The sequence below is a fragment of the Nelumbo lutea genome, chromosome 6 (genome assembly GCF_056320005.1).
Source record: "Nelumbo lutea isolate HS-2025 chromosome 6, American lotus-T2T, whole genome shotgun sequence".
Classification (NCBI taxonomy): domain Eukaryota; kingdom Viridiplantae; phylum Streptophyta; class Magnoliopsida; order Proteales; family Nelumbonaceae; genus Nelumbo; species Nelumbo lutea.
In genome coordinates this window covers 47583390-47610386 of record NC_142689.1, presented here as the reverse complement: position 1 = coordinate 47610386, position 26997 = coordinate 47583390, and the positions used below count along the sequence as shown (strand labels likewise).

The 26997-nt window shown below is 40.6% G+C and overlaps 1 protein-coding gene across 1 annotated transcript in view; it reads right to left on the bottom strand.

Moving 5' to 3' along the window:
* Positions 1–14061, bottom strand: part of LOC148848835 (putative glycosyltransferase At5g03795) — a 31352-nt gene extending 17291 nt beyond the window's left edge. The window contains exon 1 of the mRNA XM_088951922.1: positions 13356–14061. Coding sequence (XP_088808048.1) covers positions 13356–13734 — 379 coding nt within the window. The 5' untranslated portion in view covers positions 13735–14061. The remainder of the gene's footprint in view (positions 1–13355) is intronic.
* Between the last annotated feature and the right edge of the window lie 12936 nt (positions 14062–26997).

Below are 26997 nucleotides of genomic sequence, written 5' to 3'. Positions count from 1 at the left end.
AGTCTTTCAAATTGGTGTTTCTAGAGTTATTTAAGTCAATGTCAGTGTCACAGTTTACATGTCAAACTTGTCAATTAAGCATTGTAGAACTCATATTTCTTCGAAGAATAATAAATCTGTATTTCCTTTCTATATTATTCATTCTGATGTTTGGGGCCCTGTTACTTTACCATCCAAGAGTGGCTACAAATATTTTATTAACTTTATTGATGATTTATTCCAAATACACATGGATATATCTCATGCGAACCAAGGATGAAGCACCAAAAATTATCCAAGATTTCCACTGAATGATCTTCACCCAATTTCAAACTGAGATCCAAATTTTCCAATCCGATAATGCCAAATAATATTTTCATAATGATCTCACGGAATTCTTTGCTTCGCATGGATCACTTCACCGTAGTTCCTATGCCCAAACACCACAACAAAATGGTGTTGTTGAAAGAAAGAACCGACATCTTCTTGAAGTGGCCAGGGGTTTACTCATTCATATGAATGTCCCAAAACACTTTTGGCTTGAGGCGGTCCTTTGTGCTACCTATCTCATTAACTGTATGCCCTCTCGCTGGTTAGAGTGCAAAGCCCCACATCAACTTCTTTTTCCCAAGGCTCCTCTTCTTTCTATTCCTCGTCGTGTGTTTGGTTGTCGTTGCTTTGTTCAAAATTTGGCGCCCACCCGTGGGAAATTGGATCCTCGTGCCATTCCTTGCATCTTTTTGGGATACTCCCTCACTCAAAAGGGGTACCGATGCTTTGATCCCGTCTCCCAGAGATTATATTTCTATGGATGTATTTCTTTGAGAGTGAACCTTTCTTCCCTATTTCTCCTCAGGGGGAGTGTAGAAATGAGGAGAAACTGGTTCAGCTACCTCCCCTTCCTGATCCTCCTCCCTTTCGTGTTTTCTTTCGACGTCACAAAGGCCAGCCAAGTTCAAGAGTTGTGGAGCACCCAGAAGATGTACCACCAATGCCATCAAACTCTCCAGGGGTGGATCCTTCCCAACCAGGTACCTTGGTTCCCATTGATGTTCCTAACCCTATTGCCATTGATACCTCTATTGCTGATGACCTTAACCTTCCTATTGTTTACCAGAAATGTGTTAGGTCTTGTACCACTTCCTTTTAGGCCTTTCTCTCTTCCATTGACAATTTGATACCTGAATGAACAGATGCCATGAAGGAAGAGATTAATGCTTTACATAAAAATGACACATGGGAAGTTGTAGATATTCTTGAGGGGAAGGAACCAGTTGGGTGTAAATAGGTTTTCACAATAAAACATAGGGTTGATGGCACAGTGGAGTGGTATAAAGCTCGTTTAGTGGCAAAGGGGTTTACACAAGTGTCTGTAGTGGATTATGTAAAAACTTTTGCACCCATTGCTAAGATGAACTCCATTAGAGCTCTTTTCTCTTTAACTGCTAATCTTGATAGGAACCTTCATCAACTTGACATCAAGAATACATTCTTAAATGGTGACCTTGAAGAGGAAGTATACATGGTGCAACCCCCCGGTTTCAGAGCTCAAGGTAAAGAACAGAAAGTGTGCAGGTTAAAAAAATCATTATATGGCCTGAAACAATCACCGAGAGCCTAATTCAGTAGGTTCCATGTAGCAGTTCAGCAAAGAGGATACAAACAGTGTCAATCTGATCACACACTGTTTGTGAAAAAGGGAAAGGAAAGACTGCAGCACTGATAGTATATGTTGATGATATAGTTATCACTAGTGATTGGAATAATGAAATTCAAAAGTTAAAGAGTTTCCTTGCTACCCAGTTTGAAGTGAAGGATCTAGGTCCTCTAAGGTACTTCCTTGGGATTGAAGTTGCCCGCTCACAAAAGGGTATCTTCATTCCCCAAAGAAAGTATGTCCTAGATCTACTCCAAGATATAGGAAAATTGGGAGTGAAGCCTATTGATTCCCCAATTGATCCTAACCACAAATTAGGAAACTGTCAATGTGAACCCATTGAGGATGTGAAATTGTTTCAGAGACTTGTAGGAAGATTGTTATATCTTTCTATGACTCAACCAGACATCGCTTATGCAATGGGTGTTCTTAGCCAGTTCATGCATGCTCCTAAGACTACCCACTTTGAAGCAACAAAAAGAGTTCTCAGATATCTTAAGAAGTTCCCAGGTGCAGGCTTGTTGTTCCAAAAGCATGGGCATTTGAAAGTTGAAGTGTATACCGATGCAGTTTGGGCAGGACCCTTGATCGGAAGTCAACCAGTGGCTATTGTACCTTTTTAGGAGGGAACCTAGTTACCTGGAGAAACAAAAAGTAGAATGTGGTAGCTAGGTCTAGTGTTGAAGCTAAATATCAGGCAATGTCTCATGGGGTGGCTGAAAATTTTGTTGAGTGAATTGGGCTTTCCAGTTGATAGACCTATGTGTTAGACAGTTTTGTATGCCCTTAGCTTCAATCTGATTTGATGTACTTTTGTTATTTAGTGGAAATAAATAAAGTGCATGTTTGATTCATGTTGTTTGGTTTAATTCTGTGTAAAACCCTAAAACTGGACATTTATAGAGACTCATGTTAGTTTTAAATGTTCACAGCCGTTGGATAAGTCTGGGGAGATTTATCCTGCCAAGGCTGATACTGGTGTGCCACCAAGTGTTGGGATGGCCTGTCTCAGCCATCAGGGTAAGACCCGAGGCACATGCAGTATGGGATTACTTGAATCCTTGAACCGGACCAGATTTCCAGTATTGCCCTGGACCTTGGAGATAGATGGGCAAAACTGGAAAGTTACACCTGACCCCTAGACTCAATTATGACATTTCACTAGGTGTTGGATCAGGCTGCCTTTGATATGCCATTCAGTGAGATCCTTAGCGGGGATCAAAACCTGGGTATGTTGGGGCAGTTTGAGAATTCATCTGAGTGGGTGATCATAGTGACAGAATCAGCCACTTTGTCGGACAAAGGGTAATGATCGGGAATGCACTCTCTTTGATGGAAACCAAACTGCTGGCAGTTGATTTCAATCGTTGGAATTTTGTTTTGCAAAATTAATATATTTATATATATATATGTACGGTTTCGAATTGTTTGCAAATAGTTTTAATTCCCGGAATCCATGTGAGAGGAGAGTGCGGCACTGTTCCTTGCAGCCGAGGGAGAGGTCCTCTCTTGTCGGGCAGTGCTTGATCATTAAGGGCTAAGAGGTTAAGTGTAAGACCATTGAGGATAATACCTGATGGGCTAATCTTGCACCTGCCCACAGTCCCTGGGTTTTTATAAGATGGCTTGGCCCAGGGATCACTTAATGTAAGTGTTGGGCCCATAGGGTCCATATGATGGACTCAAGGGGTTCATTGAGTTTTTCAGTGAATTCGGCTGGGCCTTGTTTTAGAGGCTGGGCCGAACCCATGTGGCTGGTGTGTAGATCAATGCTTGGGTCCCACGCCATACAAAGAAGCACAACTGGGCAGCAAATTGGAAAGTAATTAGACACTGAACACTTAATGGGCCAAAAGCCCATTTCGAGGTGGGCTGATATGATCACCCATCCTTGGGGCGAATTTGAGATTAAAGTTAGTAAAAAGATTGGGCATTTAGCCTTATCCACTCTTAGAGACCAAATTCAAATTAGATTTGAATCTGGTAACCTCCTGATAAGATCAGGAGTAAGCTAACTCTATCTGCAGAAAGGATTAAGATTATCCCCTATCCAAATACTGATTTGGATTGGGATAACTCCTAAAAAGGAGGTTTCTTAATCAAGAAGAAAGGAGGAGATTTCGAACCACCTTGAAGAGGTATAGGATATCTCCTGCGAATTGAGAGAGGATTTCATTCATACTCTCCAGAAAAAGAGAAAAAAGCAGTTCAGCTTTTTTCGTTTTGAAGATCTCCTCCTGCCGCCGCCATCTGCCATTGCAAGATTAGATCTTTGCAGAAAAGAAAAGTCATGAAATCTGTTCTTGACATTAGTCTTGCAACAAAGACTAAAAGGATTCAGTGTTTAGTGTTTCCAGAGGATTCTTGTGAAGGATCCAGTGTGTAGGACACACCCTGCTGGTTCTGTTCCATCCACAACTGTGTCATCTTCAGTAGGAACGGATCTTGGAGCATTCTTTGGGCGTGAACACCAACTTTGGGAGATACTGCTTCTCCGGATCAGGTACATTCCTCCCATTTATCTTTTGGTACAGATCTGGTTTGATTATGGTTCAAGTAGGATCCTTGAATATTGTATTCTAAACTTAGGGAATATGATTCCCAGTTGAGAGAAGGTAGGAAATTTTTGAAATTCGCCCACCCATTCCGCAACCTTTATGGCGTCCATTAGATGGATCCTACCATTCTTTCACTATGACTCTTTACTGTGATAACAAAGTAGCCATAAACATCGCTGATAATTCTGTGTTGCATGATAGAACTAAGCATATCGAAGTTGACAAACATTTCATCAGAGAGAAGGTTGTCACAGGAAAAGTGTGTACTCCCTATGTCAGTTCTGAAGACCAACTTGCAGACATCTTCACAAAAGGGTTACATCACTTGCGACATTATGATTTATGTGACAAGTTGAGCATGATTGATATCTATGTCCCAACTTGAGGGGGAGTGTTGAAAGGTTATTATTCTGTAAGTTTAGTACCATAGTGGTACTTTGGTACTTTCAGCACCTTTTATTTTAAGTTGTGTTTCCCTAGTACAAATAATAAAAAGCTGGCACCACCAACCTCTTTTGAGTGACTCCAAATCTCTCTCTTTCTGCTCTCTTCTCTCTTCCTTTCTTTCTACTCTTCTGGATAACAGTACCTAAGGATGGTCTTTTAAGTACCATCATGATCAATTTGAACAGTTTGGGCATGTTCTCAAACAATTGGACAAAACTTCTATTACTCCACCTCGTATGCAGCAAATTCAGGTAACCAAGCCAATGTTTTCCATGTTTCCTCAATTCCTTCTCAATCTTCCTAGAACATTCATTCAGGTGCTACAAACCATATGACTGGTAAGTTTTCCCTTTTCTCTTCTTATCGTATTTTGTCTAGAAAAGACACAATTTAACTTAATGATGGCTCTTGTTCTTTTGTTTCTAGATAGGGAGTTGTCTCTCTTCCAAATGGCCTAACCCTGTATGATGTTTACCATACTACAAAGATGCCTATTAATCTCTTATCTATTCGTTGCATTACTAAGTCTTTAAATTGTTCTATAACCTTTCTCCTTGACTCTTGTGTATTTCAGTATTTGACTTCGGGGAGAATGATTGGTTGAGGTCGCATAATAGACAAACTCTGCATTTTGGATTTAGTGGCCTATGATTCTTCTAAGAGCACCAATTTATTGAGCCAGTCTAGTTTGTGTAAGAGGTAATGTAATAATGACAATATTTACCTCTAGCATTGTCGTTTGGGTCATTTGTCCTTTGTTTCTTTGAAGGTTTTGTTTCCAAACTTGTTCAAGTTAGTGGTCTTTGTCATCATTGGAATGTACTAGTTGTTAGTAAGCAAACAATGTAGAAACTTATATCCTCCTATTAACAAAAGATCTGCCTTTCCATTCCATATTGTGCATTCTAATGTGTGAGGCCCTTTTTCTATTGTGGCTGAAGGTGGATATCAATATTTTATAAATTTCATAGATGATGGCTCAAGCTACACATGGACATATTTGGTGTGATTTCATGATAAAGTTACTAACATTCTAAAGCATTTTTATCGTATGGTTTATACACAATTTCATGTCAATACTCAAATTATTCACTCAGACAATGGCAAAGAGTACTTTTCCAAGGATGCCAATGCCTATATTCTAGATAATGGAATACTACATCAGGGATCTTGCTCTAAAACACCATAACAAAACAATGTTGCTAAGAGAAACAACAAGAATTTATTCGAAGTGGCTTGTGGTTTTCTTATCTAGATGAATGTTCCAATGTGGCTTTGGGGTGATGCAGTTTTCACTGCAGCCTACCTAATTAATCACATGCCATCGAGACTATTGCACTCTCAGGCGCCGCATCAGTTGCTTTTCCCTTAATCTCCTTTGTTTTCCATTCCTCTCTACATGTTTGGCCATCAATGTTTTGTCCAGAATCTTTCTCCCTTATCTAGTAAGTTGGAGCCTCGTACAATTTCTTGTGCATTTTTTTATAATTGAAATGCAATTTCTTGTGCATTTTATGGTTATCCTTCTACTCTCATGAAGTATAAGTGTTTTGACCTATGTCTCACAAGGTTTACATCTCCATGAATGTTTCTTTCTTTGAGTCACGTCCTTTCTTTACTACCTCACCTCAGGGGGAGAGTGATGGTGAGTGTCAACACCTGATTTTTTATCGGTCCCCTCTCTAACCCACTTCTTGCAACCCAGATGCCCAATCAGACGTCACCAATCTCTTTAGAACATGCCAAAACCCCAAAAAAACCAAATTTCAACTCAAATAAGCTCAAATCCACCGTTAAATCTACAAGCTTCCCTTCCGACAATCATGATTGTGTCACATCACTGGAGAGGTCAGCCCACTCTCACTTAACACATCTAAAAACCCTAAAAATAAAACCCTAGCCGCCCCCTCTCCATTCCCTCTAGAAATTCACATTTGAATTTAAATTTAAAGTTCTAGACATTTAATTAAGGGGACAAGAAAGAGTGTTTCAAGGAGGCTTGTATGGCCATTAATGAGAGGGAGAGGAGCAAACCTAGACAAGGGGGTGTCTAGGTTCATCCCAACCAAGAAAAGAGAAAAGGAAAAAGGAATAAAAACACAAAAAATCTAGAAATGCCCCACCCCTTAGATAAGCATCAAAGCATCCTATCCCTTCATCCTCTTGAGCACTTTGACCAATCCTTAAAATGCCCTAACTAAACCCCAACTAGACCCAAACCCATTTGGTCCAAATGTGATCAAACCCTCCCCCCAAACCAAACTAGGAGCCTTCCCATTTGATTTTGAACTAAAAAAACCAAGAAAAACTGAAAAAAAAAATCAAAGAAAAAGAGGCTATTAGACCCAAATCCGAACCTAAGGGGCTCTCACACCCATCTCTCATCTTTTGCCTCTCCTCTCCACCCTCCTCCTTCCTCTCGCCTCTCACACTCATTCTCACTCCCTCTCACAACCAAGAACCAAACCAGCACCACCCTCATCTCCCTCCTCCCTCCAACCTATCACTATCAACCTCTCACCCAACCAAACTCCCCCTTCATGAAACCTCCATGAACACACCCACTATCTTCATCCTCTCTTCTTGGACCACCATGACCAAACACTAGACCATCTTCTTCTTCACATGAAAACCCCCACCAAACCCTAGATCATCTCCCCCTCTCACTTTCCACCATCAAACCAAAACAATTAGGCTAGGCCATTCGACCATGTGGAAGGAAGAAGAGAAGAAGAAGAAGAAGAAAGTGGAGGAAGAAAGCACAAGAGGAAAGAAGAAAGAAGAGGGAACCCCCATTTTCGACCAAGGAAAAAAACAAGAACCCCCATTTTCGGCCATGTGAAGCAAAGAGAAGTAGGAGGAAGAGAAAACTCGGCCTAAGAACTCAAGGACCGAGTCAGTCCATGGAAGCCAAGGAAAAAAAAGGAAGATGTAAGACGAAGATAGAGGAAATTCGAGCCAACCCCTCACCTATTTGGTTCAAACAAAGCATCACTCACAAGAGGACTGAACATTTCAACACCATCATCTCCAATCAAAGTTGCCCCATCCTCCACCTTTGCTTTCGAAGTGTTTGTCAAAAGGCCACAAAGAGGTGAGCTTCTCACCTTATCCTACTTTTTTTCTTTTTTATTCTTTCTTCTTTCTTTCATTTTATACATTGGAATTTTTTTTTGCTAAATGAAAGACAATTTTATTAATAAGATAGAAAAGGTGTACAGACACCCTAAGAGGAGGCACAAGATGTTACCCCCTTAGGAAAGAGAATATAAACACACTCTTAACAGAAATACACTTATAAAGTAGCCAAAACAAATCACCCCTCGAAGCCCCTTGTTTAGCCAAGGAATCAGCCATAGCATTTGCTGATCTGCTAACCCACTGAAAGCTTACTGTCATGTTTCTTGTCAGCTACTTAACCTTCTTGAGAAGATCCCTGTAACCCCAAAAAAACCGTATCCAGATCTGACAGCCAACCTACTACCACCTTAGAGTCCCCCTCAACTATCAAGTGTTCCACCCTAAGTTGGTTTACAACCTGTTAGTGATGCAGTTCAGAATAGGTTGATTTTGCCTGTTTCCAAGTCTCATAAGTTGTTTCAACCCACATAAAGTTCCTTCTCACCTGAGGTTGCATAGACACTAAAAGTCAGGACATAACCATGCTGTTTTCCTGGTTCCATCTGTCATACTCAGCACTCCCAAAAGTAGGTTATTTAATTCTCCCATTTATATATCATATATTTCCCCTTGCAGTAATGTATAACTTCATCTCTTTCGACCATTCTAAATAATTTAAGCCATCCAAGGGTATGACAGCCATAGGGAAGGATAAATACATACCCCCACTCATTCCATTCTACATTGAGGAAACACCAGATGTGGCAGAATCTTCACCACTCATGATCACAGCTTCAGGTCACACTCAAAGTAGGCACAAAAAACCTTAAAAAAGAGCAGTCTAACACCCAAAAAAAAAAAACTCTTTGCGCTAGGAGACTAGAGACAATCACCCCCCTCCTTTTCTTTTTGAAAACTCAGCACTTCAATCACAAAAGAAAAACAGTTACTGTTACAGCACTAACAGGTCATCACTGGCCTGCAATAAATCAGATATGGCTGCTGTTGCAGCACATACAGGTCATCTCTTGACCTACAAATCAGATATGGCTGCGGTGGTACCATATACAGGTCATTCCCTGACCTACAAATCTATCATAAGGCTGTTGTCACAGCATAAAAAGGTCATCACAGGGATCGGCCGATCCCACAAAAAAGGAAAGAAAGAGGTTCTGATCACCTCACATGAAACAAGTGAACCTACTACAGGTTCTGTCCTGGTACACGACCAGAAAAAAAAAAAGAAAAAAAGAAAAAAAGAAAAAGGAGGAAGGGAGAGAAGGTACTTCAGTCCGATGCAGTATTTTGGATCTTCAATAAACCAAACAGTAGTTGGCGAAGAGAGAAGACAGAAAATAATCTTGCTCGATCTCTCCTTTCAGATCTAATAGTCCCACTCTGATACCATGTTATCCAGAAGAGAAGAAGAAAGGAAGAGGGAAGAGAGAGGAGAGAGGAGAGAAGAGAGATTGAGAGTCAAAGGTGTTGCTGGCAGTGCCAGCTTTTTGTATTTATGCTAGGGTGACATAAAACAAAATAAAAAATGTAGAAAGTACAATAGTACCACTGCGGTACTAATAAGCTTCCCAACAAAAGATAGCAAACTTTAGGAGGTATAGGCCTTGGGCATAACTCTTTGACAGGGAAAACCCCAAAGGAAGAAGAAGACCAAAGGGATTTGAAAAAAGAAGCAAAAGTGAGGGAACCATTAGAGGTCATAGTCCAGATTCTTTTATCAAGTTTGAGATGATCCAAACACACAGAGTCTAGAAGAAGTAGAAGCTCAGAGACCATGGTTTTCGAACCGTCGTTGACCGGGACGTTTGGACCATTCAACTTGGGAACCATCCAGGCAACCGGTTCCGTTTTACCCCAAACCTGGTCCTTGGCCAAAAACCGTTGAATCGGTCAACAACCCGTTGACCTGGGTGATAGAATCATTGACCTGTTTAATGGTTTTGGCTGTTTCTAAATTTTAATTAATTTTTTATTTTTTTAATTTATTTATTTTGTTAGAACGGGCCATCTGTTCCAACCGCACATTCGAACCGTCGACCTGGAAACCGGTGGCTAGAACGGTTCCGGTTCTGGGTTGTTTTTTAAAACATTGTCAAAGACACAAGATTATTCTTCATCCTTAAAACTCTACAAAAACCAAAATCCCAATTTAAAGCCAAAGGAAGAACCGAAGGGGAAAGGAACCTTGAAATAGGCTTCTTTTTAAAAAGGGAAATGGAATAGAGAGAGGGAATGAGATCTTTTAGAGGTTAATTACCCACCCAAACATCCTCCCAAAACAGAACAGAATTTCCATAGCAAACATCATACCTTACTTTTCTACTTTCAGCATTGGATATTGTTAATGCTCTAATTAGTTTTCTACTTTCAGCATTGGATTATTTTGTTGTAGGGAGATGTTATGCATTTTTTTTAAGTTAGTTTCATCATAGTTAAAAGTAGAAACATGTGAAAATTATTGACTAGAGGATTTTGTTGATTAATATATGTCTTCATAGTCCATCTTTATCTCATTTCAAATTACTACCATGCTGAAATCTCTCTAGCTTATAGGTTTTTTAATTCGGTTTTGTTTAGGTTAAGAGTATATGCATGCTTGAATGTCTTGCTTGGGGTAGTAGAATCATGTTAGTCACCCCCATTGATTGGTTCAATCATTTTTTCTAATGTCATTTGCTTCAACCATGTGGTGTTTCCACTTTATCCTTTGTAGTATTAGCCAACAAATTTTTTTTCCAATATACAGTAACATAGAATTACACAGCCAAGACCTCACCATGTAATTCTCCTGCAACCACCAAGAAGGATTTGAATCAGGTTTCTTCTCCTCTCCAATAATATACCCCCTTTTTTTTATGAATAATATACCCCAATTTTCCAAGTGCACCAATAGCCATCTTAGCTAATTGTTCCTGTTCTAGATAATTTGTACCATCCAATTTAACTGTTGTAATAACCCCAGACCCAAATGGGTCATTGGCACTTACAAAATTCTAGATCTCTAGTTGACTTATGCTCAACACTAGACCCCTTCATATCAACTCACCAACTTAAAACAGAAAGGAAAGCAATTAAAAAACACTCCAAGATAGATCGATCTCACAGAAAAAGATAAGGGTCCCTTCTAGAAGTCAAAAACCTACTCTGGTGAGAATTCTCCCTTCCTATGGAGGGAAAGAAGAGAGAAAAAACCCAATCAATCACTCTTAGAGGCTCAAAAAAGGCCAAAAACTGAACTTCCCTCCATTGAATCCTCCAATCTGTCTGGAAAAACCTGAGTGCCCTTCACCAAGTCAAAAATAAAGAGTCCAATCCAACTAGGACTCTTCCTGTCATTCCAGTTCATCCTGATTTTGATGCCTAACACAAATCACCCTCCTGATTACTAAATCCCACCAAAAAACTGAGCCACCCTCCAATTAGGGGTTTTCATAGTTTGGTGGCCTATTTTTGAAACCGAACCAGTCCTACCAATTTCTAGAAAACTAGTTACCGAAACCAAACCGAAGTCGATCGGTAACTAGTTGACCGGTTTGGTTAACCGTGGATTCAATTCGTCAGTTTTTCGGTTTTTTATATTTATAATATATATTGTAAAAAACATATAAATATATAATAAAAAATAGAAATATATATAAACTATTATATTTTAAACAATAAATAATAAATTATATATTATATATAATAAATATATATTTATATAAATAATGCATAATTATTAATTTATAATATATAGAAAATATAAATATATATATATATAAAATATATAGAAATATATGTATACCGGTCGGTTCAATTAACTACCGGTTTTCTACATTGGTTAACCGAAACCGTACCAGTACCTCTAGTTTTTTAAAAGTATCAAACCGGTTTTTTGGTTCAGTTTGGTTTTTTGGGTTTCCAGTTTTTCTTGCTCACCCCTACCTCCAATCCCACCAAAAAACTGAACCACCCTCCATAGAATCCTTTAATGTGTCCGGAAAAACCTAAGTGCCCTTCACCATGTCAAAAATAAAGAGTCCAATCCAACTACGACACTTCCCGTCACTCTACTTCTTCCTAACTTTGATGCCTAAACAAAAATCACCCTCTTGATTACTAAATCCCACCCAAAAAATCCAAGAACTAGGCAATCCAGAGACAATTGACCAGCACTCTATTCCCTCATGCAGTCAGCTGACCTAGGGTTGCATGGATCACCTCCAAGAAAGCCTAACTAGGCTCTACTAGCAAGTAGAAATCAGCGGAAAATCAAAAAAGATATAAAAGAGAAGAAGAGAAGAGAGAATTTGTGAGAGAAGATAAGTGATGAAGAAAGAATGAAGAAAAGAAGAGAAATTCTGTAATTGATCAAAAAAAATTTGCAATAAGTGGGAGAATATCATTTCTTATACTCCTCTTGCTAAATAATTTTACTTCTTGTATATGAATCACAGATATCACATCATGTAGCCCCTTCATGTATGGGGATTTGTCCCTTCATGTTATTGATCCCTATGGTTTATTAAAATTGTACCCTATAATGTGAAATTACTTAAGAAAAAACTTTATAAGTAAAGGAGTAAAACAAGTTTTCTCTTACTTTGTCTAAATTTAATAGTTCTTTGTTTAAAACATCGGTCAGAGCTTCCCCAATTGTTTTGCTAAGAAATTGATCACTCAGAAAAGACATTATGTCATACCAGGTTTCCTCCATTTGTTGCAACAGTGTACTATTGTAACTAAAACGGACAGAGAATTTCCAGTGCAGTGGTTGGTTCAAAAATACAGAAGGAAGATTTCACATTGGTAGCACCTTTAAATTTCATTATTTGGATGTCCATGCCACCCAGAGAGGTAATGTGCATACACAGAATAAACCCTTTGGAAGTTCGCATTGACAACTTTCCCAAAGAACAATTTGTTTATGGCCATTTATCAATAAAAGATTCATTCTAGTCATTAAGATATATTAGCATATAATACTTTTCACTTGTTATGGAATTCCTATCTAAGGCATATCAATTTATCTAATCCTACTGAACAGGCATTCCACAAATATAACAGGACGCATTTCCTTTGCAAATATAAGAAGAATTTAGTAGACATAATCACATAATCCATTTGCAGAAATGAAGCCAAACCTAAGGAAAATTTCCTGGAAGCTACAATGTAATGGGATAAAAATAAATGGGTTCTAACACAAATGTAGCATCTCAACCTATAACATAAATGTGTTCAGCAATCTGAGCTTTTTTTAATGAAATTTGCCTTTTTAGGCTTTGAAAAAAAAGAACGATAACTAAAGAACAGAGTATGGAATTCTGAAATGAACTTTAAATTAACAACTCAAAAGAAAGTAGCGCAAGGTGCCATCCAGCAGGTTGGTAAGGTTTCCTGCTAGTCGTAGGGGAGACTTGGGATCGATAAAAAAAATTAAAAAAAAAAAAAAAACAACTCAGAAGAAAGTACGTCTTCAATAATTTGAATGTAAGATCTATATTGTTTGTGACAATTATACATTTCAACAAACTGCATTCCAAGCAAATTCAAAGAAAAAACTATATCCATAAGAACAAAATTAAAAACCAACACACCATTTGAACCAATAGGCTGGTGACTTTCCATATACCGAAGATTCTCAATTCCTTCACGAGTGTAGTTCCAGAGCGGCAGGATTTTACTAGCCTCAAGCGACTCGGGAGGCACATCGGGAGCACTTGCAGAGGGACTGTGAGACGAATCATGTGCAATTTGGTGTGTCGTAGGAGGTATTCTTGAAGAACCGATTGGTGATTTTATCATAAGATGTGGATGGTGTTGATGAATGAAAAACTTTGAGGTTGAAGAAACATAAACGAGAATGAAAAGAGAAGTAAGAAGAGCCAGGCATGTCGGTATGAAGAAAAAACTTCTGAAAGAATCCAATGATCGAAGGCCAGAGAAATAATAAAGCAGAAACGGAAAAACAGCCATAGAGATTGCTAGCTTCTCTGGGGAGAGAGAGAGAACAGACTGAGAGACGAAGAGCCAGAGAGTGAGAGAGTGCCTGGTGAGGGGCTGAGGGTGAGACAAAAGGGGAAAATGATCCAGGAAAGACACGGTACCGAAACGGCTCTGACCAATTAAAAACCATCAACCACCGGATTGGTTATCACGTTTATGATACCGGTTGATTGGTCAGATAATGTCCTTCCCGTATCATAATCGACCGAATTCTTCACGTTAATTTATATTTTTATACTTTTTTTTATTATTTTTATCGGTTATTCGACCTCAGAAATCGAAATGGCCGATGGCCTTGTACGGTATGCGAATTGAATTGATAGGGCGCTTATAAACTATGATATTTGAGCTCTATTAGATTCTTGAACTCGAGCTCGAGCTCGAGTTAAAGGTCATAGGTTAGAGCTTGGCTACATACCTTTGATTGCAGGTTTCTTAAGCAGCCGAGGTTCCAAATCGAGCTCTTCCTCAGTTGCTGAAGTGTCGAGCTAAGGTTTTTCTATTAGACGAGGTGTTTGAGCTAAGGTCTCTCTTAATTGATAAGGTGTTGAGCTGAGGTCTCTCTCAATTGTCGAGGTGTTGAGCCAAGATCTCCCTCAGTGACTAAGGTCTTCTTCAGTGGTTAATGTGTCGTTGAGCTCATGCTCGATTCAAATTAGAGACTTGAGCTTAAGCTCAGAAGCTCGAGCTCAGCTCGGTTCGAACTCGACTACCTTTGATTGTAGGTTCCCTAGCAACCGAGATGTTGAGCTGATGTCTCCCTCAGTTGGAGAGAGAGTGGCATTCTTGTAATTTATAAGGAGAGAGAGAGAGAGAGAGAAAGATGACATTCTTGTAATCATGGTTTTTAAAACCGATCCGGAGACGGAACCGGTCAAGGGTCCGGTTACCGAGTTGAACGGTCCGATCGTTCGAACCAAACGTTCGGCCCGTTAGAACCAAATGAACGACTCGTTATGACAAAAAATAAATAAATAAATAGAAAATGGTCAAAATGCTTCGAACGGTTAACCTCTCGGGTCAACAGTTTGCTAACCAAAATCAACGGTTTTGGGCAAATTTCCCATTTTGGGGAAAACCAAAACTGGTCACCTGATCGGTTCCCGATTTTTTCAGTCCGATCCTCCGGTTTGGTCCAGTTTTGAAAACCGGGTCTTGCTTGTAATTTGTAAGAAAGAGAGAGAGAGAGAGAGTTGGTAGGAGAGAGAGTGGCATTCTTGTAATTTAAAAGAAAAAAACAAGAGAGAAAGAGAGTTGGTAGGAGAGAGTGGGATTCTTATAATTTGAAAAAGAAAAAAAGCATAAGAGAGAGAGTTGGTAGATAGTGGCATTCTTGTAATTTCTATGAGAAAAGGAAAAAAATATTGTTAGATTCCATTTCACTCATCCTTAGGCCTTCTTATGTACACATTTCAATTTAATATATTTATATTGATTACGAGTTGCTCCACCTACACTCACACGTCAGCTCTGCGCTTGTTAATGTTAGATTTGATCGAGTAAGGATAGATTAGTCTTTTCATTATGTTTTAAGTTATATGATGATGTGGCAATTCTAGTATTACTTTTGTAGTTCTCTTGTCCCATACTAGGGGTAGTTTTGTCCTTGTACACTAATTACAATATAATATACATTATGGTCGACTAGTAGGGTTTAGACTCTCTAGTTCGATAACTTCTTCTTCCTCTTCTTCTTCTTCTCTCTCTTCTTCCTTCTCTACTGGTTCGAACTGTTGAAACATGGTATCAAAGCACTAAACAAAGGAGAAGAAGGTTGCGGCTTCAAGTCTTCTAACCTACGATCTCTCCTTCTTCTCTTTTCTCCTTCTCTAGGCTACAAAATCTAAGGCACACAACTTGGTGGATGCGGCACTATTTTATTTTTTTAGGACCGTTGTAATCCCTATTACAAGTGTTATGAAGGGGCGACAACCCTAGGATATCAGTTTAATACCGGTGTCACCATGAGTGACAACCCTAGTCGTGTGGTGGTGTTGGTAGTGCTTACCCTCTATTGAGCAATTTCAAGAGGGTTTGTGTGGTTGTTTGAGTTGTTGTCATGGTGATTAATTGTTGGTAATGGTGGGAAAAGAAAAAAAAATCTTTTCAATGAAAGGAGTGGCTGAATATGTTTGGATGGTAGTTTACATCAATTTTTTTTTATCTGAATGGTAGTCAAATCTGTCTAAATGGTTGTTTACATCAAGTTTTTGATCTAAATGTTAATTTACATAAAACTTGTTGTTTTGTGACTGGTTGCGAGACTGTTATAAGTGATTTGGAGACTGTTGTAGTATTGCCTTGACAACAATATTTGTTTGGTGGTTTGAGAATTCAACATTAGAAATAGTATTGGGGAACACAATGACAGCAACTAGAGATGGTGGTAGTGATCAGAAATCTGGTGTGATGATCCCCTCAAACTATCTAGGTGTGCAGATGACTTCAATTAAACGCAATGGTGAAAATTATGTGCCATGGGCTAAGTCAGTGGAAGTTTTTTATCAAGGTAAAGAGGAAAATGAAACATGTGAAGGAAGATAAATCATCAGCTGAATCTCTGGGGTTTGATGACTAAGAACAAGAAGATGCCCAAATCACATGGTTGTGAAACAGTATGGAACCCAAGTTAAGTGTCAACTTTATGTTCTTAGATACAACTAAGGACATATGGGAATATGCCAAGAAACTTTATTCTGAACAGGATAATACTACGAGAGTATATCAACTATATCAGGAGTATTTCAATCTACAGCAAGGGAATCAAACCCTAGAAGAGTATTATGCCAGTATGAGAAATCTTAGAAATGAACTCAATGTCTATCATCCCCTAACTCCAAATGTTAAGGTTCAACAACAACAGAGAAAGCAACTGGATGTAATTAGGTTCTTAGTGGGGCTGAAATTAGAGTATGAACCAGTTAAAGTACAAATATTGGGAGGTTTTGCTCTTCCTACACTTGAGGAAGTATTTGCACGGCTTTGCAGGATTTCTTTAGGATCCACAGAGAGTACCACACCATCTAACAGATCAATATTTATTGTAGCAAGAGGAAATGGACGTGGTAATAGAGGGGGAGGACATGCATCTCGAGGAGGTCATGGTGGTTCCATGTTTGGCTGTGATGGTGGTCGTAACTCAAGAAGGAAGGCGTAATCCATCATATGGATGGCCGAACCATGCTAGATGGTTGGACGAAATTTCAAAAATTTTCTTTCACCTTTCAGGAATTGAATTCACAGTTCTAGAAAAGCTTTATTTTAAAAGGATTGTTCTTGCATTGAAACCGAATCATATTTGAAACCAAAAGGAAGGGAGAAATATACCTAATACAGAATCCACAGATGTAGCTCCCAAAGTGGTAGTTCACGCCCAAACCGAATCCCAAAATCAGCTTCCATTAAAAATCACACAGCTTTGAATGAAGCCGGTTCAGCAATGTAGTTTTCAATAAAACTGCAATCCAATAGTATGGATCAAACAAGGAGGTGAGCACGAATTTTTTCTACAATTTTCGTGCAAAAGATAATATGAAAATAGAAGATAATTTGGAACAGTTTGCCTCATCCCCTTTTATAAGCTTTAAGGAGCACCACTCCTAATTAAATTAGGAGGTTTCTAATCCAAATCTTTATTTGGATTTAGACTCTATAAGTGGATAAGACTTATCCTCTTATGAGAATGGGTGCTCCATACCCATATCCAAACCCATATTCGCCCAAATCACATGATAGCTTAAGCAGTCATGTGACAAATTTATTAATCTTATTAATCATAGGCTTTAGACCCATTAAGCAAGTGGCTCACGTCCCAAGATAGTTGCTGACCCATTAGGTTCAATTTGTATGGTGTGGAACCCCAATAATGACCTCACATAAGCCCACATGGGTTTAGCCCAGCCTTTGTGAAAATGATTGAATTCACTACTAAATGTAGTGAACCTCTGAGTCCATCAATATGGGCTCAATATGGGCCCAACATTTACAATTAAATGATTCCTGTGTCCAACCATCCTTTGAAGGCCCAAGGATAATGGGATGAAGTAAGATATAGCCCATCAGGTAAACATCCATTAATGGTCTCTTACACTTAACCTCTCAGCCCACAATGATCAAACACTGCCCGACAGGGAAAGACCTCTCCCCTGATTGTAAGGCGTAGTGTCACACTCTTTGCTTGGATGGGTGGAATTAAAACATTTTTGCAAACACTTTTCTTAAAACATAATATATATATATATATATATATATATATATATATATATATATATATATATATATATATATATATATATATACCTTAGAAATATATTTTGCAAAACAAATCTCGAACACAGTTGAAATCGTCAGTAGTTTTGGTTTCTATCAAAGAGAGTGTAGTCCCGATCATTCACTTTGTCCAACAAAGGGGCTGATCCTATCACTATGATCACCCACTAAAGTGAATTCTCATACTGCCCCAACCAACATACCCAAGTTTTGACCCCCAAAGGATCTAACTAATTGGCACATCACTGATTGGCACATCTCATACTTCCTTCTCAATCCTTTCTCAAAGAACTGATGTCAAGATCCAATCTTGACTTCTCCCACAACTGGAGATCGAACTGGCAAACAGGGCGACAAGAGCAGGGAGGCGGGAAGAGAGTATTCGCAGGCTGCAGAATTCTCTCTTCTTGATTTCAGCACTAAAGAGGATCTGATGTGTTTCTTGGTCTCTCTCAAGGCTGTCACCCCCTCCTTCTTTTTGTTAACTTGAAACACTACATGTGTTTCGGTCTAACCCTAGCATCCGAGATAGGCTATCCCAACCTCTTTGGCAGCACATTAGTGTCAGTCTTGGCAGGATAAACTCCTAAAGTCTATTCAATAGCTGAGAATATTCTAAACTAACACGAGTCTCATAAGTGTCTAGTTTAAGGGGTAATTACATAGAAACACACAAGATAACATGAAACAATTATGTACTTTTATTCATTTACAATAAATATATTTGTACAATCTAATTTGAGCTAAGTTCATACATTGTTTAATAGCTCCCACTTGCACTTAGGTCCAATCTAGTATGAGCCTTGGTCTCATACTATCCACGTGTTTCTCAAACACTTCTCTATGTTAGTGGCCTAGTCAATGGGTCTGCCACATTCTTCGCTAATGCTACATTCTGAATCTGGATGTCCCCTCTACCAACAATCTCCTGAAGTATGTGATACTTCCTCTCGATGTGCTTTGACTTTGAGTAGGCTCTTGGCTCCTTAGCCTGAGCAATGGCTCTAGTGTTATCGCACAACAATGGAATGAGTGATGTGCTGGATGGAACAACTCCTAATTCTTGGATGAACTTCTTCATCCAAACTACTTCCTTGACAGCTTCACTTATGGCAATGTACACAGCCTCGGTTGTGGAATCTACTGTAGACCCTTGTTTGCTACTCTTCCAACTAGTTGCACAGGACCCCATCGTAAAGATGTAACTAGATGTAGACATTCTATCATTTGGATCTAACTGGAAGTTGGCATTGATGGAGGGTGATTTGACTCGACCCCTTGAGACGATGACACATGGACATGACTTAGCACGAGCAATAGCTCAGCACCACAGCCTGACCGCGACTAAGTAACGAGCCCACAAGACAGCTCGCCACGCCATAGCTCGCCATACCGCGAGCTAGAGGTCCCCCGAGCTACTGAAAGGGAATACTCCAAGACAAGTCTATCCCAGCTCGCGAGGTTGGGTAACCAGCACGCTTCAACACTTAGGCAGAAAAACTGCCCCAAAGTCGACCTTGAGACAGGTCACCTCGAAGTACCCCAAGGAGCTCGCTACAAAGTAGCTCGCGACAGGATAGCTCACGACTAAGCGACACGATGCTTTCAGGAAGCTTCTGTCTGACAAGACCCTACTCGTCAGACTGTGCCCATGTCTCCTGCCTGACAACACAGTCCCTGCCAATTCAACAGACTGCACCCTCGTCTCTCGACAGATGGTGGCGTGCCTGTCCTCCCGGGATGTGTCACTCATCTAGTTGGGTAGTACCCTGCAACGGTTACTTGCGCAGCCCTGGAAGATAACGGTTGCGACAGAAGGCCAGCGACGGTTATGCCCAATTTGACAAGAATGCCTATATAAGAGTCCCCTAGTTGAAGGGAGGCTCTCTCTCGAACATCTGAGATCTTATCTTGAACTTACTTGCTCTCGAGCTAACTCAGTGATCTAGGCGACCTACATTCTTAGCCTTTTTTACACTCTTCTCTATTTTCTCCAGCATTCTAACTTAAGCATTGGAGTATTCCCACTGGGCAAGTCACCCGGGAATTCTTCATCGTCTTCTTCTCAGGTGCCATCCATTGCTAGTTAGGAACCAGTCCGCAGCCAGCTAGGAGTGCCCGGATCGCGTAACATCATTTGGCGCCATCTATGGAAAACGCTTCAAAAAGCCTTCCTCTAAGCTTCTATAGTTTGCTTTTTGAAAACTCATCATTCATGGCCTCCTCTAGCAATGCAGAATGTGGTGCCATCCAGAACGCTTCAGGGGAGTAACCCCAACTTCCCATTGTCTATATTGGATAGTTCACCGTCCCACTCTCCATGGATGGAGTTCCCAGTTTGAACATACCTCTCATAGTGGCACCCGTGATTGCTCCACTCCCTTCCACGGTTGGAACAACCTTTGTTGAACCTTCGATTGTGCCCCCAGTGGCCAACCCGAACCAATTGGAAGACTTAATGCAATGCATGCGAGCCATGCAAGCTCAAATGCAACAATTTCAGTAGTTCCAACTCTACCAACAACAAATGCTGCATCAAGGTCTCCCAGTACCAGTAGCAGTTTCCCTCCTTGCCTCAGGCCCAGCCGCCACTTCCCCCTCGGCATCCAGCTTGAAGCAAGCCAAGCCCTCTCACTAGGGAGAGGCCTCCCAAGCCCAAGATCTCTCCAAAAGCCAAGTCTCTTCCCATGGTTGGAAGGAGAGGCCAACCACCCCCGCCTCGCAGCATGTAGGCAGGTCGGGGGCCTCCCAACTGATCAAGCCCGTATCGCCCCAGCATTTGCAGTTTGAGCTCCCGCTCGCAGAGAACCCATTTGAGGTCCTGGCCACAGAATACAGGCAGGGACCTTCGGTTCAGAACCACCACCAGTAGTCTGAGCCCATCAAGCTCGGCGATACTGAAGCATCAAGCACCAATGCTGAGTTGACAAAGCAACAACGAAGATGCTAGCGAGCTCGCCGAATTGCTACCTGAGTCTCTCCCAAGCTCAAAGGAAAAGAGGACAGGTGAAGTGAAAGCTACCCCTCTTGATGTGTGGCTCATTGTGACACTAGCAAGTGCACTAGCCGTTCAAGTAATAAAGTAGTGAGTAAAGTATCGTTCCCACGAGGATTTAGGAAACAATTACTAATACTAAATTGAGCACTTCTTATCTGATCAACAAATAAATCAAAACTTTAATGAAAGCTAAAAAAATCCTAAATTAAAATCTATCTAAATCATTGGCCCAATTGCCTTCAAATCAGGTTAGAAGAGTAAGCAGTAAATGTCAATCTCAGAATTCAGCAATCTATCAATTTGGATCAGTCGAATAAATCATGATTGAGCCTTGGTTTGGTGAAACCCCAAGGTCATGAACAGCCTCTCTCAAGCGCATGTTCATCCTATGCATGAGTGACGGTTCTTCTATCTCTAGCAAGAATCTAATCCCCATGCATGCATTTCTTCAAACACTTCTAAGGCATCAATTCAAATCTGAATTGATCACCAACTGAATTGTGCAAGTTATCTCTAAACTTGCACTCAATTTAGTTCTTGAATAGTAGATCTGAATTCCTAAAGTCTCTCTCAAGCACTCTAGGAATTCCAAGCTGTAGATTAATTCGACCAATCTGAAAATTGCAGATCTGAATTCTCTTTCAAGCAATTCAGATCTTGCAATCTCAGATCTGAGAATTCAGATCTGAGTTTTGAAGGTTAGTTGGCCGAATTGATCTACAATAACACCATTATTCAAGAAACTTCAAGTACAATTCATGACCATTTGAATGAATAAAAAAGAATTAGATTGCTGAACTGAAATTTTACAAGCTGAAATACATCAAGGAAGAATGGAAAAAATGAGAAAGAAGAAAGAAAATATAACAAAGAAACTGAATTCGAATCAAAAGAGAATGAAACTACAAATGATTTATTACAAAAGATCTTTGAATCACAAACCCTCAATTCGAGCTCACCTTCTCTTCTAGCTTGCTTGTCTTGAACTTCCTTCAGCCCTTCTTCTTCTTCTTCCTTGCGCCTAGCCTTTTTCTCTTCTCTTCTCTCAAGGTGGCCGAACCTCTAAGAGTGGGAGAGCCTTCCTTTCAAGCAATTGAACACCTCTCTCTCCTCCTAGAGGCCTCCTTATATAGTTTTTCAAGGGGGCTCTTGCCCCTTCTTGAAGTCTCTAGAATTGGGTGTATTACACCCCTCATGAACCTTCTAGAGTGCTCCCTCCTTCTCTTCAAGAAACATCTAGGAGTTGCCGCCCCTAGCTCCCTTTGGGCTGCTATTTGGGCTACAACTTAGCTTGCTTTTGAGCTCATGTGGGCTACACTCTAGGCTGTTATTTGGGCTAAAAATGGGCTGGGCCGAAATTTCCTTCTTGCTAGGCTTCTTCCCTTGGGTTTTCCAAAGAGTTAGCTTGCACTACTTGGGCCGAATGAAACTCCCTTGCTCTCATGGCTGGGCCGGGCTGAACTTGATAAATTTTGGGCTTTCTTTTCTTGCTTTTGCCTTCTTTTTGTTGGATTAATTATCCATGAACTTATTTTTAGCATTAAGCTAAATTAAGGTAAAAATTAATAAAACCGGCATAAAAATCCATGCTAAAGTCCTCAAAAATTATAGATAAATTGTAAGTTCATCACCTCTCCTCTTAGTTTCTTCCCCATTGTCCCTAGAACTCCTTGTTGTCCCAGTGCCAAAGGACTTCAAGCTCCCCCCCACTGGACAAGTATGACGAGTCTTTCGATCCAAATGATCATGTGGATGCCTTCCAGTCCTAGATGCACCTGGCAAGTGTTAGACAGTTTTGTATGCCCTTAGCTTCAATCAAAATGATGTACTTTATAAATTTATTGTAAATGAATAAAAGTGCATATTTGATTCATGTTCCCTTGGTATGTTTCTATGTAATACCCTTAAACTGGACATTTAATGAGACTCGTGTTAGTTTAGTATGTTCACAGCCAGTGGGTCGGTCTGGGGAGACCTATCCTGACAAGGCTGACACTATGGTGCCACCAAGTCGGTTGGGGTGGCTTGTCTCAGCTGCCAGGGTGAGACCCTAGGCACATACAGTGTGGGATTAATTGAATCTTTGAACTGGACCAGATTTCTAGTATTGCCCTGGACCTTGGAGATTGATGGGCAAAACTGGAAAGTTACACCCGACCCCTAGACTCGATTATGATGTCTTTGATGTACCAATCAGTGAGATCCTTAGCGGGGGTCAAAACCTGGGTATGTTGGGACAGTCTGAGAATTCATCTGAGTGGGTGATCATAGTGACAGGATCAGCCCCTTTGTCGGACAAAGGTAATGATCGGGGATGCACTCTCACTGATGGAAACCAAGACTATCGGCAACCGATTTCAATCATTGAGATTTGTTTTGCAAAATATATTTTATATGAGATATAAAAGTATATAAATTATGGTTTCGAAATGATTTGCAAAAGGTTTTAATTCCCGGGATCCATATTTGAGAGAGTGCAACACTGTTCCTTGCAGCCGAGGGAGAGGTCCTCTCTTGTCGGGCAGTGTATGATCATTATGGGCTGAGAGGTTAAGTGTAAGACCGTTGAGGATAATACCTGATGGGCTAATCTTGCATCTGCCTACAGTCCCTGGGTGTTACAAGGTGGCTTGGCCCAGGGACCACTTAGGGTAAGTGTTGGGCCCATAGAGCCCATTTGATGGGTTTCAGGGGGTGCACTGTCCATAACAGTGTATTCGGCCAGGCCTTGTAACAAAGACTGGGCTGAACCCATGTGGCTGATGTGTAGATCAATGTTTGGGTCCCATGCCTTACAAGGAAGCCCAACTAGGCAGGAGTTTGGAAGGCTTAATGAATACATAACCTTAAATGGGCCTTAAGCCCATTTCAAATTGGGCTAATTTGATTAGTTTTTAAGGGGCGAATTTTGAGATAAGATCAGCTGATAGGATTGGGCCCACACCCTATCCACTCAAAGAATCCAAGATCTAAATGAGATTTTGATTTGGAAACTTCCTAATTAGATTAGGAGCTGGCTGATCTAATCCACAAATAAGATAAGGATTATCATTTATCTTAAAAGGGACTTCTAATCCAGATATGATTTGGGTTAGCAACTCCTAATGGGATTAGGAGCTGATCCCTTTAAGTCTATAAAAGGAAGAGGGGGCGGCAGCCTTTAGACATCCAACAATCATTGGGAACAATCTTGTCTTCAGAGCTGAGATCACAGAAGAGAGAATTTTGCACCCTGCAAATTCCCTTTAGCCGCCTCCTTCTTGTAGCCGCTGCCTATAGCAGTTTGATCTCCATTCCTTGGGAGAAATCAAGATTGGATCTTGATTCTGATCTTTTGGAGAAAAAATTGGTAGAAGTTGTATTCACAAGCCGTCCAGGTGATTCTTGGGAAGAATCAGGTTCTTAGGAAGGACACAGCTGATTCTGCTCCACCTTGCACTGCGCCATCTTCAGTGGGAGCAGATTTTGGTTACTACCTTGGGCGTGAACACCTCCATTGAGAGATATTATTTCTCTGTATCAGGTATTATCTCTCTCTCCTCCTTTTGGTTCAGATCTGGTTCAGTTTATGGTTCAAGAATGATCCTTGAAAATATGATTATCTAAATAGGGAATTCGATTCCCAGTTGAAGGGAAAGAAAAATTTTTGAAATTCGCCCCCTTTATTCCATAATCTTGGGCGTCCATATGATGGATTTCCTATCCCTTCAGTGGTATCAGAGCCATGGTTCAAATCTTGAACCATTCTATTTCAGATCTGAACCTGCGCAAATAGGGAGAAGGCGTTCTACCTAATTTGCACAGATATGGGTTTTGGGAAATTTGTTCCCAAAACAGATGGGCAAATAATCTGAAATTAATTTTAAATAAATCTGATTATTATTTAGAATAGTTCTTTATAATTTTCTTGATTTATGGGTTGTTCGTACAAGAGGAGATCGAAATCCTGGTTTGCGCAGGGAGAACTGCAAGATTTGTAGTTTATTGAATTTATTTATTACATTTGGTCTGTAAATAATTTTTATTTTTATTTTTAGACTCAATGTACATGCATTCAATCTGATGTAATAATTAATAGAAATAGAATTTCTATTTTTTTTTATTTCTGGGTCGAAGATGGCGGCGCAGAGAAGGAGATTTCGCAGATAGGAGATTCGCTATCTGCGATTTGCAGTTTGAGAAATTGCAATCTGTGATCTAACCTCTGTTTTGTAGGATGGAGTGTGCGAACAACCCTGATTAACTGATTTTGTTTTTTTTTATCAATTATTGAATTTAAGATTATTTTCTTGAATTAAGGATTTAATTAAAAATCTAACCCTAGACCCATTCGAACCAAGATTGGTTCAAACTATTTGGACCAATTCTAGGGTTTAATCAAGGTTGAAAGTCAGCCCTATTTTTCCCACTAATGGGCCTAAGGATTGATATTTAATTAAATGGTTAATTCGGCCCAACCTGTAAAGGCCCAATTTTAAATAGTTAAAACTGCAAAAGCCCACTTTAAAGGATACAAGCTATATGGGCTGAACTGGGTAACCCTAATTCAGCCCACAACAGTCAAGCAAGGTATTACTCATAAAGAGTTCAAGTGGCACATAGTTGTTAATCAGCCCAAGACCGTGACCGAGTTCCTCAGGCTCACGGATCGGTTCATAGGGATGGAGGAAGAAATCAACCAGAAGGGCGAGCAGGCCCTTGAGAAAAGGAAGAGGGGACCAGAGCCCCCAACTCAGGGTGATAGCAAGAAGGAGAAGGACCAAGCTCAGGTGGCAAAGCCAAATCAGCCTTTCCGAGCTCTAGCAGCAAAAAGGGACTACACGCCCCTCAACGCAAAGTGGGCCGAGATCCTCATGGCGATCAAGGATGCCCCGCACGTGAAGTGGCCACCTCGGTTGAAAGCGGACCCTAATGTTAGAAATAAAAATCTATAATGTAGCTTTCATAAAGATCACGGTCATAGTACCAAAAGTTGTAAAAATCTCCGCAACGAGATAGAAGAATTCATCCGTCACGGATATCTGAGAAATTTTGTACAAAGTAATAATAATAGTAATAAAACAGGTTGGCAAGGGTAGTAGAGTAGGGACGCTATCGAGTCCAGCAGGCAAGCGGAACAGCCACAGTAGCAGCCCCCCAAAGAGAGACCAGTTCGGGGGACCATCCACATCATAGTTGGAGGTTTGATCGTGGCGGGCTGCACCTCAGCTACAGCTCGCGCATCAGCTTGTGAGGCCGCTAGGGAAGAACAGAACCCCCCAAAGCGGCCAAGGATGGAAGACCCCATCTTCTTCACAGAAGACGATGTGCGCGGGGTCCACTACCCTCATGATGACACGCTCGTCATAAAGGTGAAGATCAACAACTTCGAAGTCAGGCGCGTCCTTGTCGACTCAAGCAGCTCAGCAGACATCCTCTTCAAAGTAGCCTTCGACCAACTTCAGCTCCAACAGAGCGGCCTGAAGCCCACGAACATTCCCCTAGTAAGCTTCAGCGGAGAGGAAGTCAGGCCCCTGGGAAGGATTACAGTACTAGTGGAAGTCGACACTTGGCCTAGCATAGTGAGGCTCAACCACGATTTCTTGGTGGTCGCAACCCCCTCCCCGTATAATGCCATAGTAGGTTGGCCGATTACCCATGCCTTACGGGCTGTGGTGTCCATTTACTACTTGGCCATGAAGTTCCCCACGGACTTCAGAATCGGGATAGCGTGAGGTGACCAGCTTGAGACTCGCAAATGCTATGTCGCCGCCCTCAAAGAGAAAGCCAAGGTGGTCGATGACCTCAAGCTGGAGTGACCTACGGAGCAGAGCGAGGAGCGAGCTACACCCACCGAAGAGACCGTCTCCATCCCAGCTTCGACGGAGGACCCAACCTGAACGTTTCAGAAAAGTGCTTCCCTTGAGGAGCCTCTGTGATCTAAACTGGTATGCCTTTTACTTAAAAATGTAGATGTTTTTGCATGG